The following is a 17,412-nucleotide window of genomic DNA, read 5'->3' as shown; positions in this document are numbered from 1 at the left end:
TCCCTTTCTTGAAAGCAAACGTTTAGACAAGGGGACCAATCCTACTCTGTTTCACAGCCCATGAAATTCCATGGATTCTGATGGCATAGCCAGATGTAGAACACAGCAGGGTTTGGCCCAAGGCATTTGAAGGCCTGATTCAAATGCCTTTGAACTCAATGGAAAGACTTTAGATAAGGCCTTAATAGAGGATGCACTAAACAAACAATGGAGAAAATAAAACTGATTCTCTCTCATAATATAAAAACACAAGCCTAAAATCCTCTAGAAGTACTTAAATTTAACCACATATTTTACTCTGTGTGATCTTTGTCCGCTGATTTTATAAATCAAAAAGAGTAGCACCTGAAGTCATATCAAAGAATACTTATAAAATGCAATCCTTCCTGAGTGCAATTCCTCCATAGGAAGGAACAAGCTATGTACTCGGAGCCTTCTGCTTGGACTACAGTTCACCTAAACCATCCCTCCTCCAAGAGGACAGTAAATCAAGCCAAAGACTTAAACCTCCAAGGAAAAGCTTGAGCTAGTCTCAGCAATTGCAAATCTATTAACAGAAAATGTAAAAAAATGACTCAAACCAAACTGACAGACAATGCATATGCAGAAAGATAATCAGCTCCTGTAATAGATACAACACTGCACAGTGAGGTGTCAAAATGTGCCCCAAGGCAAAATTTTGGATCTGGATTTCAAACCCCTCTAAAGTTTGGAGTTGTTTGGAGACAGGGGTTTGGTTCCGCTTATTACAGAGTCAGGAGGCAACTGGGAAATTTGAGAGATTCCAGGCCTCCATCTCCTCCATATCACCCATTCCAAGTTCAGAAGTGTTTGGCTCAGGCTTGTCACCATCAAAAATTTGCATTAGATTTCAGCAATATCAAAATCATTTTAACAAAACTCTTTATAGGTCATACGACCTTTCCCTCCACATAAGGTTGGAAAGTAAAGGATTCAGAAGTCAAAAAACTTCTTTCAATCTTAGTTCTGCCTCCTTATGAGAGCGTGTTATAATAAAGGCCGAGACTATGCCACACCTCTAGGATTAATCAATCAAACTCTGAAGCTATTTCAGATAAAACTGCCTCTGCAGTAAGTGTTTTGAGTCAAAGTTGACTCTCTGAATGCATCTGCATGGCAAGCAGAAACCCGCGACAGTGAATTTCAGAGCCTGGGACTAAAGACTCTGATTTGCTATGGTGCTAAAAAAAATACTTGTGTAGACATTTGGACTCAGGCTGAAGCGTGGGCTCTAAAGCCAGGTGAAGGGGGTGGGCTTCTGAGCCCAAGCCCAAAAGTCACAGCTATTTTTAGCACCAGGGCATAAGCTCAAGTCTGTAGCCCTGAGCTCTGAGACTCACTGCTGTGAATTTCTGCTTGACATGTAGATGTACCTGCAGGTAACAACATGACCTCATTAACATCAGTGGAGTTGCACAGAACTCTGGACCTTTTTGTCGTCATGATCTTGACACCATGACCAAAGGACAATGCAATAAAAGGCATTTGTTTATGTTCAAGACCATATTTCAGATGCAAAAGGTAAGGTAGAGCATTTAAAGATTCACTAAGGAGAAAAAATATAAATTTTTCTTGGTAGCAGCTTTGCATGATAAACAGAAATGTTTTTGTATGTGAACAGTGACTTGATATGTTTATCATCATGTATAATCAAGGCGAAAAGCAAAGCTCAGTGTAGAACTGTGTGTTTTATGGAATCAGGCTTCTACAAAAAAGGCACATACAACTATTCACTGCTCTTTCCCTTTGTGAAGAAGGGAGGTTATCAGTTGAAGCCCGAAGACATCAGCATTGAGAAAAGCAGAGATTAGATAATGATGGGGCCCACAGTTGCTTTTTTACACATGCTTTCAGATCATATCTCAACTGAGTAAAACATGCTGCAGCTGCTTTGTGGAGACTGCAAAATCCCTGAGTGCTCCAGGCCAGGACTATTCAGAGATACCTGATGGTCCAGATTAAAATGCGTTGCCTACTAGATCCCCTGGTGAGATTCATTCAGCTGGTATAAATTGGTAAAACTCCGCTGATTCTGATAGAGTTCACTGATTTACACCAGCTGAATATCTGGCCCTTGGTGTCTAGAAGGTAGTTAAGTTACTTCTCTCACCCCACCTGCTGCTTCCACAGCCATGGGTTCCTCCCTGGCCTCTTAGCAAATGAAATCAAGATCAATCCCGCAGGTAAATTATGGGTTCTGGGCCCCCTGGCCACTGCCAGAAGTGGCCTTGATGCTAACTATACGCCACAGCTATTGCCCAATTGGACACTGCAGCATGTTGCTACCATGGTAGGTCCCCTTCCTTTCAGTACCCCTCCTGTGACCTGTCTTTACAAAGAGTTAGCAGGGGCCCACAATGGGCATGGATTGGCCCCTGACAGTAAAAACACAAAAGGACCTGACTGTTGGCAGCAAGTGCGCAGGATGGCAGGGAAGGAACTGTGTCTAGAAAAGAGGGGGTGGGGGGAGAGGAGAAGGGGTGTAAACGGACATTCACCTGCAGCACCACAAGACCAGCCCCTGGACCAACCCGACCAGCACTGGCAGAGTCCAGGCAAGGCAGAAGCTGAGCAAGCCGCAAATAGAAGCCACAGCGACAGGCTCCTGCCTGCCCAGCCAGGGAACATTGCAGCCCCTCTTGGCAAGGAGCTGAAATTGCAGCTACCTCCTCCCAATGGACTCCAACAACTCGGCAGCGGGAGGAGAGAGGTTGCTGAGCCTTCTCCTCGCCTCCCTCTCAGGGCCAGCCAAAAGCTGGGAGTGGGCGGGGGGTGCAGAAAGACATTGCTTCCCCCCCACACACACACCCCAAGCTGGAAGATGTACCCACCCTCCATCCACATGACACTTACTCCATGCAAGGAAGGAAGGGGGCACCGGGGGTCTTTGCTTCCCTTCCCTGGCACTCGCCATGCAGGGGGCAGGCCCAACTGCTCTCCCTGCCTCCTCTTGAGCACAAGGAATGCTCCCTGCAAACACCCCAGAAGCAGTGGGGAGGTGGCAGGGATGAGGCGTGGCCATGGCTCTGCCCATAGGTGCCGACTCCATAAATGCTCTGTGGCTGAAGCACCCATAGCAGCGCCCATCAGCTTCCCCCCATGCACCCCCAGCGCCTCCTGCCCGCCAGCAGACCCCGCAGATCAGCACCTCCCCCTCTCCCCTCCTGCCAGCCGCAATCAGCTGTTTCGCGGCCTGCAGGAGGCTAGGAGAGAGGGGGTAGGAGCGAGGACATGGTGTGCTCGGGGGAGGGGATGGAGCAGGGGCGGGAAGAGGCAGGGCAGGGATGGGCTGGAGGTGGGAAGAGGCAGGGCAGGGGCCTGGGGCAGAGACGGGGCTCGAGCACCCTGCAACACTTTGGAAAAATCGGTGTCTGTGGCTCTGCCCCCTACACACTGGGTAGTGGGGCTGGCTGGAAGCAGAGAGGAGTTCCAGAGCAACCCACTGGTGGTCAGGGGGTGTTGTAGGGTTACCACCTTTGAAATGCAAAAAATCTCAGCACCCATCTCCCCCAACACCCCACACAAAGGCAACTCCACTGCAACCCCAAACCCCAACGACCAGGCAACTCTGCAAACCCCCCCTTCAACAGCCACTAGAGAGGTAACATATATAGACAAGATTGAGAACATCATTTTCTTACCTTGGTCATGTTCCTCCAAGCTGCTCTGTTTGTTCCCCCCCCCCCGCCCCCAACTATTGATTCTATATTTTTACTATATACACTTGAATGTGAATGTTTCGGAACTTCAGACAAAGAAAATCCATTGAGTCTGTTTCTTGAATTTGCATTTGCCCATTGATTTTGCCGTTTCCAGCAACTTCTTATTTTCATCAGCAACATGATAGAATTCCAGACAGAAATAGCTGAGGTTGCTAAACTCCCTTTTGACCACTTCAGCAACTAAGCGATTCCTCTCGTCAGTCCAAAGGTTTGGTGGTAGGCAGACAACTGCTGTATTTTCAACAGTTTTGATCTGTTATTGCTTAAACTGTGGAAGTGGGAACACTGCAGCCTCTAACTGGCTACAGAAAGTTTTAACATTAGCTATCCCAGTGTATTGCGATAACAAATCTTTAGACCCACATAAAAAAACCTGGGAGATTAAATTATTTTTCTGACAACCAGCAAATCCATTAAAAAACCCAGCCAGGCCAGTCAAATACCAGCCAGGTGGTAACCCTAGTGTGTTGTGTTCCCCTCTGTGCCTAATCACTGAGGATGTGAATCTGTTACAGCCCCTAGCTCTAGCGCTGAATCTTGCCTCAGGCAACTCATGTCTATCGCTCTAGATATCCCTAGTTCAGCCCCCAGCATCAGCTGTCCAGAGGTGAAAGTAAGCCCATACGCCCTGTATGACGTATCGGCGGGGATCGGCTTCCTCAGGTGCAATTTAAAGAGCTAGGGTCTCCAGCCCTGGGGTAGCGGTGGCGGGGCGGCGATTTAAAGGGCCTGGAGCGGTAGCAGCGGCCGAGCGCTGGGCCCTTTAAATCGTCCCCAGAGCCCAGTCACTGCATCCCCAGGGCTCCGGCAGGCTCCGGGGACGATTTAAAGGGCCCTGGGCGGTAGCGGCGGCCGGAGTCCTGGGCCCTTTGAATTGTCCCCGGAGCCCCACCACTGCTTCCCCAGGGCTCTGGCTGCCACTACCACCCTGGGCCCTTTAAATCATCCCCAGAGCCTGCCGGAGCCCTGGGGAGCCCCTGGCTGCCGCTGTTACCCCAGGAAGGGGGAAGGAGGCACTTGCCAGTACAGGGTGGGCCAGGGCTGGCTCTGACCTCCCCCTGCCCCACCCCTTGCGCCCAAGGCCCCACCCCTTCCAGGGGCTAGAGCTGGCCCCAGCCCAGCCCCTTAGCAGTAAGTTCCTAGACTTACTTTCACCCCTGCAGCTGTCATACATGCAGCACCATTTTAAGAGGTGGCACAGATTGTGCACTCCCTCTGTGTAGCTCCATGTGCAGGGTTGACTTACCCCAGCGGCACCACCTGCTGGCCATCATAGGGATTAGCTCTGCCAGCCAGTGCACCCTCTCCTTGTGGTGCCTCTCCTGCTGTCTTCTCCATCGGCAGACCCACCTCAGTCCAACTACCACAGCATCCTCTTCATGATTCAGCCCTCCCATCATGACATCATCCATGTTTCCCCCTTCCAGGGGAAGGTATCTCAGTCCAATTCCTATCACTTCCCTAGTGCCAAGTGGAGGGGACCCAGGGCCCTCCCACTCCTGGTCCCAGCTCAGAGACCCTGTGGATAACAGCCTCCTGCCACATCTTCTTTAACTTCACTCCATGCTGCTTCTATCCCCTGAGCCACTTCCCCATGTTCCCAGCACTTTCTTCACCCTCTTCTCAGGGCCTTGAGCCAGCTAGAGTTAGCAGCTCCCTCAGTCCCTGCTAGCAGCTGCTCTGTCCAATTCCTATTCTCTCAGGAACACAATCCTCACACCCTGAACACCTAGCAACCACTGACTCTGCTCTGCCCTGGAGCTCCCTTTTATGTGAGCCCGCTGGGCTCTGATTGGCTACTCCATGCAACCTCCTTCCAATTGGCTGCTTCCTGCACCGCCTCCCTAGGATGCTTGGAGGACTCACCTCCACTGGGTCTTTCTGGGACAGGGTGTGGCACGGTGTGGCTCATGAGACCTCCATTAATCCCTTCCTCTCTGGTGTGGGGTGAACACCCCATCACACTCCAAATAGGCACAATTTGGCCCTGAAGGAGGGTGCCATAAGCAGCCATGGTGTGTTTAGTGAGGAGAGACAAATAACGCAGCGGGTGGAGTATTTTGTCTGTTGGGGGACTAAATAGTTTTTAGTTTGGGATCATGTGAAGTATATTAAAACTATGAAAGGGTTAAAGGGTACATTGATTCATATTTTGCAAGACCTTTATCTCTGGCTACAATGGCTTCAAGCATGTCCATGCTTCATGCAAGCATTCCATATAGAAATTTATTTTGTTTGTGCTACACTTAACTGTTGTGTTTTTTACTTGGACACACTTTGATTTAAGATACACTGACATTTATGATGGCACCTTTCTGGGGATGCCGTGAAAGCGGTGGCCTTATGGTACTATAGGTGAATGCCTCTGTTCATTCTAAAGTTATCTTATCATTCATTATTATTCTTATTGTTGAGGAGTTAAAACGTTGCAGGATCTCTTGCAGGAACCCCATATATCTAATTTGTGATTTCTAGACTAATTGTTATATATTGTATAGATCAATTAAGAAATAATATTTTAAATAAGGATGATCAGGTCTGAGCCTTCAATTGACAGGTGATAAATATGGTGCCACTGAATGTGTTGACTAATGGCTCCAAAGAAAAATAGAAACAAAAAGAATATTGAATCAAGGTGCTCATTGCTTTTCAAACACATCTCCAGCAATATCTAGTATATCACAGAGGGGACTATTATGTGTACTAATGCAGAGACACAAAGAAACCTCATGAAATGAAGAAAAAAGTAATTATAATGGCAGAATTACTTGTTCTGACCTAAATCCTATTTGATTTGTTTTCATATTTCTTGGAGGCATCTACTGTACTAGCTTTTCAGACTTTAATTTCTGAGACTTTCTTTCTATATGCAAAATTCCTACCTGCTGCTTTCTCATTTCATAGGCGTAATATTGGAATTCTGATACCAGTGTGGTGAGTGTGACAGAACTATGGACAGATATGTACACCCAGTATGCAGATTATTGGAAACAGATGGGAAACCAGCCAGCTATTGTCTTTCAAGATTGGAAGGTCTTTCCTGTACTCATGATTGGCATACGTTTGAGGTGGAAAAACTCTGCTTGTTTTGCTAACAAAGTAGCCGAGGAAATATTATTTTCACCGTGGTTATAATGAGCACACATTTTATACATGATTCATATAGGAAACTTTAGGAATCAGCTTCCCAATTAATGTCTGCCAAGTGCCCTTTCCTTTCCTCCTTAAACAAATGCTTGGTGCATTAGATGACACAGATGATTTTACAAAACAATTATCCAGTAAGATTAAAGTTTTGCATTCAGGATAGGCATAGAAAATCTCTCACTGGAATTCTTATTAGCGATAACATGCTACTCCCTTGTGAATCACAAGCTAGGGACTGGTTCTTTGCAACTTTGTGCAGGTAACATAGGGTGTGTGAGGGAGAATAATGGAATACCTTGTAGATTCATGTTGCCCTGGGACCATGAACAGGAGTTTGTTGTTCTTTGTTTTAATATTAATATTTGATGTTAGCACTAGGAACACTGTTTTGTATCTGTGTCTCCTTCATCTCTTTTGGAATTAGCTGCAACACATGCATAACTGAAGAAGAGTGCCCATTCCTAGAGCTCGGGGAGGGGTGGGGGGAAGAGTTTAGGAACTGATTAAACTGTTCTTTCACTCCTTCATGGCAAATTATATCCCCTGCTTTCTGTATTGTGAGCAGCAGAGGATTAATAGGATATAACAAAAATGGAATTTTGGTGTTGGTAGAATTTTTTAAAAACATAATGCACTGAATAATGCACGGTTCCAGAGATATGATGGAAACATCAATGAAACCAGATGATGAATAAAGAGATTCTGGGAATCCCTGAGTGAAGTTTCTAATTCCCTCTTCTACTGAGAAAGAAAAAACCAGGCCCACATTACTGACAAAATTTGTATAAAAACATCATTACAATCAAGCAATAATCCCAGATCTAAAACACAGGTGTTTCAGAAGCTTAAAAGTTTGTCTGTTTCTAACTGAGTATTATAAGCACAGAAAATGTTATCCACAGGGAATGTGTGTTGATTGTGGCTGGTACCATATGTACAGTAACAAATTTAAACAAAACAACAGAAGAATGAGGCACACCAAGACATCAATAAAAAATTATCCTACCAAGCAAAACAAGAAAGAAAATGCCCCAAAACAGTATAATTAATCCCCAGATGGATCCTGCCGTCATGTCCTGTATCAGAAACTCAAATCTTTTATAATTTTTTGTTTCCAAGAGCCTGTGCTAGTGCATTTTCACAGTTGTCTTCAAATTGCTTCGTCCAGAAGGAGGGAATTGTTCCTGGATCATGTTAATATTTCAGAGTATTACAACTGATAGAAATTTTAAAACCTAATCTGTTTTTTCACTCTTTGAGAAGTGGGGGTTGCTTTTTTCACTTCACCTGATGCGGAAGGTGAAACTCAATTAGACAAATATCTCCAGAACATCTGGTCCCATGGAATGACAGGAAAATTGATCTTGTGGTAAAGGCCCTGGACTAGGACTCAGGAATTCTGAGTAAATTTCCTGTCTCTGCCATAAATTACCTGTGTGACCTTAGGTAAATCACTTAGGTAAGTTTCTAAAATGGGAATGAGAAAGCTTCCTTTCTCCTACCCTTTTTTCTGTACTGTTTGTTTAGAACATACACTTTTTGGGTCAGAAGGTGTTTCTTACTATGTGTATGTACAGTGCAGGCACAACAGGGCCCTAATCCCAGTTGAAGCCTCTACACAAATAATAATAAGGTGTATGGAAGAGAAAATAACCTTCTGAAATGGCCTAGAATGTGTAGAAGGGGAGACTATGTGCTTTAGTAGCAAAATCTTCTTATCTGCCCTTCCATGAAACCCAGAAACCCCAACCATATAGAAAAGTCCAACAGAAATCAATAAAGCTTAGTAAACAATAATATTTGTATAGATGTTTTGGACCATCCCAGGGCAAAGTGAAATTCTTGACATTCCCAGCCCCTTGTGCTGCTTTCTCTTGCACAGGGCATAATTTGATGCACAGTCTTTGTGGTTTTGTTGTCTTTGGCCTTTATCTGGCAATCTCTAGCCTGGCAAAACTTCCAGGGAGCATTTGGCTTACACTGAAGCACTGGCCCAATAGACAATAAAGCAAGAACACACTTCATATTTTCTTACACCGAGGGTCAGTCCTAGGACCAATCCTATCCACCTTATTCATAAATGATCTGGAGAAAGGGGTAAACAGTGAGGTGGCAAAGTTTGCAGATGATACTAAACTGCTCAAGATAGTTAAGACCAAAACAGACTGTGAAGAACTTCAAAAAGATCTCACAAAACTAAGTGATTGGGCAACAAAATGGCAAATTAAATTTAATGTGGATAAATGTAAAGTAATGCACATTGGAAAAAATAACCCATGAACCAACAATAGGGAGACTCCAGCCAGTTCCCCACAGCTCCCCAGCCTAGGGCCCCAGGGCTGTATTATCTTGCCCTGGTCAGAAGTCTGACCAGTATAAGTTTATTTCCCAGTCCACTCCTCCTTCAGTGTGGAGAGGACATGCACCAGCTCTTGTTCCTGAACACATTTCCCAAGCACTTCAAGCAAAACCGACTGTTTTAGGTAAAATATAAAACAGATTTATTTGCTACAGAACAATAGATTTTAAGTGATTATAAGTACTAAGTGTACAGATAAAAGTTGGTCACCTAAGCCCTGGTCTACACTAGGACTTTAGGTTGAATTTAGCAGCGTTAAATCGATTTAAACCTGCACCCATCCACACAGTGAAGCCCTTTATTTCGACTTAAAGGGCTCTTAAAATCGATTTCCTTACTCCACCCCTGACAAGTGGATTAGCACTTAAATCGACGTTCCCGGCTCGAATTTGGGGTACTGTGGACACAATTCGATGGTATTGGCCTCCGGGAGCTATCCCAGAGTGCTCCATTCTGACCGCTCTGGACAGCACTCTCAACTCAGATGCACTGGCCAGGTAGACAGGAAAAGAACCGCAAACTTTTGAATCTCATTTCCTGTTTGGCCAGCGTGGCAAGCTGCAGGTGACCATGCAGAGCTCATCAGCACAGGTGACCATGATGGAGTCCCAGAATCACAAAAGAGCTCCAGCATGGACCGAACGGGAGGTACGGGATCTGATCGCTGTTTGGGGAGAGGAATCCGTGCTATCAGAACTCCGTTCCAGTTTTCGAAATGCCAAAACCTTTGTGAAAATCTCCCAGGGCATGAAGGACAGAGGCCATAACAGGGACCCGAAGCAGTGCCGCGTGAAACTGAAGGAGCTGAGGCAAGCCTACCAGAAAACCAGAGAGGCGAACAGCCGCTCTGGGTCAGAGCCCCAAACATGCCGCTTCTATGATGAGCTGCATGCCATTTTAGGGGGTTCAGCCACCACTACCCCAGCCGTGTTGTTTGACTCCTTCAATGGAGATGGAGGCAATACGGAAGCAGGTTTTGGGGACGAAGAAGATGATGAGGAGGAGGAGGTTGTAGATAGCTCACAGCAAGCAAGCGGAGAAACCGGTTTTCCCGACAGCCAGGAACTGTTTCTCACCCTAGACCTGGAGCCAGTACCCCCCGAACCCACCCAAGGCTGCCTCCTGGACCCAGCAGGCAGAGAAGGGACCTCTGGTGAGTGTACCTTTTAAAATGCTATACATGGTTTAAAAGCAAGCATGTGAAAGGATTACTTTGCCCTGGCATTTGCGGTTCTCCTAGATGTAGTCCTAAAGCCTTTGCAAAAGGTTTCTGGGGAGGGCAGCCTTATTTCGTCCTTCATGGTAGGACACTTTACCACTCCAGGCCAGTAACACGTACTCGGGAATCACTGTAGAACAAAGCATTGCAGTGTATGTTTGCTGGCATTCAACCAAAATCCGTTCTTTATCTCTCTGTGTTATCCTCAGGAGAGTGAGATATAATTCATGGTCACCTGGTTGAAATAGAGTGCTTTTCTTCAGGGACACTCAGAGGTGCCCGTTCCTGCTGGGCTGTTTGCCTGTGGCTAAACAGAAATGTTCCCCGCTGTTAGCCACAGGGAGGGGGGAAGGTTGAGGGGGTAGTCACGCGGTGGGAGGAGGCAAAATGCAACCTTGTAACGAAAGCACATGTGCTATGTATGTAATGTTAACAGCAAGGTTTACCCTGAAAGAGTGTAGCGACTGTTTTATAAAATGTGTCTTTTTAAATACCGCTGTCCCTTTTTTTTTCTCCACCAGCTGCATGTGTTTCAATGATCACAGGATCTTCTCCTTCCCAGAGGCTAGTGAAGCTTAGAAAGAAAAAAAAACGCACTCGCGATGAAATGTTCTCCGAGCTCATGCTGTCCTCCCACACTGACAGAGCACAGACGAATGCGTGGAGGCAAATAATGTCAGAGTGCAGAAAAGCACAAAATGACCGGGAGGAGAGGTGGAGGGCTGAAGAGAGTAAGTGGCGGGCTGAAGAAAGTAAGTGGTGGGCTGAAGACAGGGCTGAAGCTCAAATGTGGCGGCAGCGTGATGAGAGGAGGCAGGATTCAATGCTGAGGCTGCTGCAGGACCAAACCAGAATGCTCCAGTGTATGGTTGAGCTGCAGCAAAGGCAGCTGGAGCACAGACTGCCACTGCTGCCCCTCTGTAACCAACCGCCCTCCTCCCCAAGTTCCATAGCCTCCACACCCAGACGCCCAAGAACGCGGTGGGGGGGCCTCCGGCCAACCAGCCACTCCACCACAGAGGATTGCCCAAAAAAAAAGAAGGCTGTCATTCAATAAATTTTAAAGTTGTAAACTTTTAAAGTGCTGTGCTTAAAGTGCTGTGTGGCATTTTCCTTCCCTCCTCCACCACCCCTCCTGGGATACCTTGGTAGTCATCTCCCTATTTGTGTGATGAATGAATAACGAATGCATGACTGTGAAGCAGCAATGACTTTATTGCCTCTGCAAGTGGTGATTAAAGGGAGGAGGGGAGGGTGGTTAGCTTACAGGGAAGTAGAGTGAACCAAGGGGCGGGGGGTTTCATCAAGGAGAAACAAACAGAACTTTCACACCGTAGCCTGGCCAGTCATGAAACTGGTTTTCAAAGCTTCTCTGATGCGTACCGCGCCCTCCTGTGCTCTTGTAACCGCCCTGGTGTCTGGCTGCGCGTAACCAGCAACCAGGAAATTTGCCTCAGCCTCCCACCCCGCCATAAATGTCTCCCCCTTACTCTCACAGATATTGTGGAGCACACAGCAAGCAGTAATAACAGTGGGAATATTCGCAAAAAGAAAAGGAGGACTTGTGGCACCTTAGAGACTAACCAATTTATTTGAGCATGAGCTTTCGTGAGCTACAGCTCACTTCATCAGATGTTTACCGTGGAAACTGCAGCAGACTTTATATACACACAGAAATCATGAAACAATACCTCCTCCCACCCCACTGTCCTGCTGGTAATAGCTTATCTAAAGTGATAAAATATTGGTTTCGCTGAGGTCTAAGTGAGTCAGTAAACTGCGCCAGCGCGCCTTTAAACGTCCAAATGCACATTCTACCACCATTCTGCACTTGCTCAGCCTGTAGTTGAACAGCTCCTGACTACTGTCCAGGCTGCCTGTGTACGGCTTCATGAGCCATGGCATTAAGGGGTAGGCTGGGTCCCCAAGGATACATATAGGCATTTCAACATCCCCAACAGTTATTTTCTGGTCTGGGAATAAAGTCCCTTCCTGCAGCTTTTGAAACAGACCAGAGTTCCTGAAGATGCGAGCATCATGCACCTTTCCCGGCCATCCCACGTTGATGTTGGTGAAACGTCCCTTGTGATCCACCAGAGCTTGCAGCACTATCGAAAAGTACCCCTTGCGGTTTATGTACTCACCGGCTTGGTGCTCTGGTGCCAAGATAGGGATATGGGTTCCGTCTATAGCCCCACCACAGTTAGGGAATCCCATTGCAGCAAAGCCATCCACTATGACCTGCACATTTCCCAGGGTCACTACCCTTGATATCAGCAGATCTTTGATTGCGTGAGCTATTTGCATAACAGCAGCCCCCACAGTAGATTTGCCCACTCCAAATTGATTCCCAACTGACCGGTAGCTGTCTGGCGTTGCAAGCTTCCACAGGGCTATCGCCACTCGCTTCTCAACTGTGAGGGCTGCTCTCATCCTGGTATTCATGCGCTTCAGGGCAGGGGAAAGCAAGTCACAAAGTTCCATGAAAGTGCCCTTACGCATACGAAAGTTTCGCAGCCACTGGGAATCGTCCCAGACCTGCAACACTATGCGGTCCCACCAGTCTGTGCTTGTTTCCCGAGCCCAGAATCGGCGTTCCACAGCATGAACCTGCCCCATTAGCACCATGATGCATGCATTGTCAGGGCCCATGCTTTCAGAGAAATCTGTGTCCATGTCCTGATCACTCACGGGACCGCGCTGACGTCGCCTCCTCGCCCGGTATCGCGTTGCCATGTTCTGGTGCTGCATATACTGCTGGATAATGCGTGTGGTGGTTAATGTGCTCCTAATTGCCAAAATGAGCTCAGCGGCCTCCATGCTTCCCTTGGTATGGCGTCCGCACAGAAAAAAGGCGCGGAACGATTGTCTGCCGTTGCTCTGATGGAGGGAGGGGCGACTGACGACACGGCTTACAGGGTTGGCTTCAGGGAGCTAAAATCAACAAAGGGTGTGCCTGTACATCAAGGAGTATTTCAGGCAGGACTGCACGGAGGGTTCCAATAAGAAATGGTGCACCTAAGTTATCGTTGTTATTGGAATAAGGAGGTTAGCCTGGCCTCTGATTGATACATGGCTAGATTTACCTCGCTGCACCTTCTCTGTGAGTGACTGCAGTGTGATCTAGACAGGGGAGGAGGAAAATGAGTACAAAACAAATCTGGTCTATTTCTTGTTCTGACCCACTCCATCTATCTTTTACATCTTTGGCTGGCAGCAGACGGTGCAGAAGGACTGCATGCCATCCACATCTCATGGCTGCTTGGCAGAAGATGGTACAGTACGACTGCTAGCAATCCTCATCTCTTGCCTGCCTGGCAGAAGATGGTACAGTACGACTGCTAGCAGTCCGTATCGCCTGCCCGCTCACCATAAGACGGTTCAATAGGACTGCAGGACTAAAGAGAATGACCTGGTCAAGTCACTCCAAATTTAGTCCCTGCGCCCATGTCTGCCCAGGCGCTCCCAGCCGACGTGGCCAGGAGCACCTCGGACACGACGAGGACGACTACCAATCGTATTGCACCGTCTGCTGCCAGAAGGCAATGGGTTGCTGCTACTGTGCAGCAAAGCCGTACCACGTCTGCCAGCACCCAGGAGACATAGGGTGACGGTTACCTGAGCTGGCTCCATGCTTGCCGTGGTATGGTGTCTGCACAGGTAACTCATGAAAAAAGGCGCAAAACGATTGTCTGCCCTTGCTTTCACGGAGGGAGGGAGGGAACGGGGGCCTGACGACATGTACCCAGAACCACCCGCGACAATGTTTTAGCCCCATCAGAGTGCTCCATTGTGAGTGCTCTGGACAGCACTCTCAGATGCCCGATTGTTTGCCATTGCTCTGACGCTGGGAGGGGCGCTTACAGGGTTGGCTTCAGGGAGCTAAAATCAACAAACGGGGTGGCTTTACATCAAGGAGTATTTCAGGCAGGACTTCACGGAGGGTTCCAATAAGAAATGGTGCACCTAAGTTATTGTCATTATTGGAACAAGAAGGTTAGCCTGGCCTCTGATTGATACATGGCTAGATTTACCTCGCTGCACCTTCTCTGTAAGTGACTGCAGTGTGATCTAGAAGAATGAGTCCCCTAGACAGGGGAGGGGGGGAAGCAAATGAGTACAAAACAAATCTGGTCTATTTCTTGTTTTGATCCACTCCATGTATCTTTTACATCTTTGGCTGGCAGCAGACGGTGCAGAAGGACTGCATGCCATCCACATCTCATGGCTGCTCGGCAGAAGATGGTACAGTACGACTGCTAGCAGTCCGTATCGCCTGCCCGCTCACCATAAGACGGTTCAATAGGACTGACTGCAGGACTAAAGAGAATGACCTGCTCAAGTCACTCCAAATTTAGTCCCTGCGCCCATGTCTGCCCAGGCGCTCCTGATCGACCTCACAGAGGCGACCAGGAACACCTCAGACATGACGATGACGGCTACCAGTCGTACTGTACCGTCTGCTGCCACAAGGCAAGGGGTTGCTGCTACTGTGTAGCAATGCCGTACCGCGTCTGCCAGCACCCAGGAGACATAGGGTGACGGTTACCTGAGCGGGCTCCATGCTTGCCGTGGTATGGCGTCTGCACAGGTAACTCAGGAAAAAAGGCGCGAAATGATTGTCTGCCCTTGCTTTCACGGGGGGAGGGAGGGAACGGGGGCCTGACGATATGTACCCAGAACCACCCGCGACAATGTTTTAGCCCCATCAGGCATTGGGATATCAACCCAGAATTCCAATGGGCAGCGGAGACTGCGGGAACTGTGGGATAGCTACCCACAGTGCAACGCTCCGGAAGTCGACGCTTGCCTCGGTACTGTGGAAGCGCTCCGCCGAGTTAAAGCACTTAATGCACTTAGAGCATTTTCTGTGGGGACACACACACTTGAATATATAAAACCGATTTCTAAAAAACCGACTTCTATAAATTCGATCTAATTTCGTAGTGTAGACATACCCTTAGAAATAAAAGTAGAATCACAATCTCAGTTCTATAAACTAGACAGGATTTGAATCAAGCACCCTGATGGTATATTTAGGGAGACCAGGTGTCCGATTTTTTCACCGGAACACCCGGTCGAAAAGGGATCATGGTGGCTCCAGGCAGTGCCGTGCAGCAGGGCTGGCAGGCTCCCTGCTATCCTCCATGCCGCATGGCTCCTGGGAAGTAGCGGGCATGTCCTCCTTCCGCCTCTGGTGGCCAGGGGGCTCCACATGCTTCCCCCCGCCCCGCAAGCATCACCCCCACAGCTCCCATTGGCTGGGAACCATGGCCAATGGGAGCTGCGGGGGTGGCACCTGCAGACAGGGCAGTGCACAGAGCCACCTGGGTGTAGAAGCTGTAGGGGGACATGCTGCTGCTTCCAGGAGCTCCTTGAGGTAAGCCTGCACCCCTGACTCCCTCCTAGGCCCCAACCTCCTTCCCCAGCCTTGATCCCCTTCCTGCTCTCCAAACCCCTTGGTTCCAGCCCAGAGCACCATCCTGCACCCCAAAACCCTCATCCCCCTCATCTCCACCCCATAGCCCACACCCCCAGCCAGAGCCCTCACTCCCCCTGTGTCCTAACTCCTGTCCCAGCCCTGATCCCCCAACTGCCCTCCAAACCCCTCTATCCCAGCCCAAAGCACCCTCCTGCACCCTGAAACCCTCATCCCCAGACCCACCCCAGATCCCACACCCACAGCTGGAGCCCTCACACACACCCACACACCCAACCCCAGCACTGATCCCCCTTCCATCCTCCAAACCCCTCAGTTCCAGCCCCACCCAGGAGCCCACACCTCAGCCAGAGCCCTCATCCCCACCTATGCCTCAACCCCCTGCCCCAGACCTGATCTTCCTCCTGCCCTCCAAACCCCTTGGTCCTAGCCTGGAGCACCCTCCTACACTGCAAACCCCTCATCCCCAGCCCCACCCTAGAGTTTGCACCCCAGCCTGAGCCCTCACCCCCCCCACACACACACATACCCCAACCCCCTGCCCCAGCCCAGGGCCCCCTCCCACACTCTGAACCCCTAAGCCCCAGCCTGGAGCCACCTCCTGCACCCAAACCCCCTCATCCCTGTCCCCACCCCAGAGCCCGGACCCCCAGCTGGAGACCTCACCCCCTCTTGCATCCCAACCCACTGCCTCAGCCCGGACCCCCTCCTGCACTCTGACCTCCTCATTTCTGGCCCTACTCCAGAGCCTGCACCCCTAGCCCGAGCTCTCACCCCCTCCTGCATTCTAGCCCCAGAGATGGCCCAGTGAAAATGAGTCAGGGTGGGGAGAGCGAGCGACAGAGGAAGGGAGGATGCAGTGAGCAGGAGCAGGGCCTCAGGAGGTGGCACAGGGCAGGGGTGTTTAGTTTTGTGTGAGTAGAAAGTTGGCAACCCTTGGTATAGTTCCTTCCTCCACAGCCTGGGACCACCTCCCCCTTTCAAAGTCTTGGTTCTCCAGATGTGTTTTCAGGTGTTGAGTTGTGAGGAGAGTGAGGCCAAGAAATGATGTCACTTCCCCATTCATAGCTTCTTCCAGCTTGCTGGAAACATCGATGCTTGTGACATGGCTCAGGTAGTCTCTATTGTCTATGTCAGGGATCGGCAACCTTTGGCAGGCAGCCTTCTAGGGTAAGGCCCCTGAGGGGCTGAGCCGGTTTGTTTACCTGCTGCGTCTGCAGGTTCAGCCGCTCGCAGCTCTCACTGGCCATGGTTTGCTATTCCAGGCCAGTGGATTCTGTGGGAAGCAGCAGCCAGCAAATCCCTTGGCCTGTGCTGCTTCCTACAGCCTCTATTGGCCTGGAGTGGTGAACTGCAGCCAGTGGGAGCTGCCATTGGCCAAACCTGCGGACATGGCAGGTAAACAAACCGGCTCAGCCCATCAGGGGGCTTACCCTGGCAGGCTGTGTGCCAAAGGTTGCCGATCCCTGGTCTATGTGCTATCTCTGAGAAGTCTCCATTATAT

General features: G+C 49.0%; 1 protein-coding gene across 1 annotated transcript; it reads left to right on the top strand.

Moving 5' to 3' along the window:
- The first annotated feature begins 9,703 nt into the window (after positions 1 to 9,703).
- LOC140913908 (uncharacterized) lies at positions 9,704 to 11,622 on the top strand. Its single transcript, XM_073350716.1, has 2 exons — positions 9,704 to 10,402; positions 10,990 to 11,622. The coding sequence occupies exons 1-2, from the start codon at positions 9,820 to 9,822 to the stop codon at positions 11,523 to 11,525; spliced, it is 1,119 nt and encodes a 372-aa protein (XP_073206817.1). The 5' UTR covers positions 9,704 to 9,819; the 3' UTR covers positions 11,526 to 11,622.
- The last annotated feature ends 5,790 nt before the right edge of the window (positions 11,623 to 17,412 follow it).

Source organism: Lepidochelys kempii, chromosome 6 (genome assembly GCF_965140265.1).
Source record: "Lepidochelys kempii isolate rLepKem1 chromosome 6, rLepKem1.hap2, whole genome shotgun sequence".
Taxonomy (NCBI): Eukaryota; Metazoa; Chordata; order Testudines; family Cheloniidae; genus Lepidochelys; species Lepidochelys kempii.
The sequence above is the reverse complement of the archived record's forward strand: the minus strand, read 5'-3'. Positions and strand labels throughout refer to the sequence as shown.

Coding starts and splice junctions, on each gene's coding strand:
- LOC140913908 (XM_073350716.1), top strand. CDS start 9,820: ATGCAGAGCTCATCAGCACAGGTGACCATGATGGAGTCCCAGAATCAC. Junction 10,403..10,989: donor AGGCAGAGAAGGGACCTCTG/GTGAGTGTACCT, acceptor TTTCTCCACCAG/CTGCATGTGTTTCAATGATC.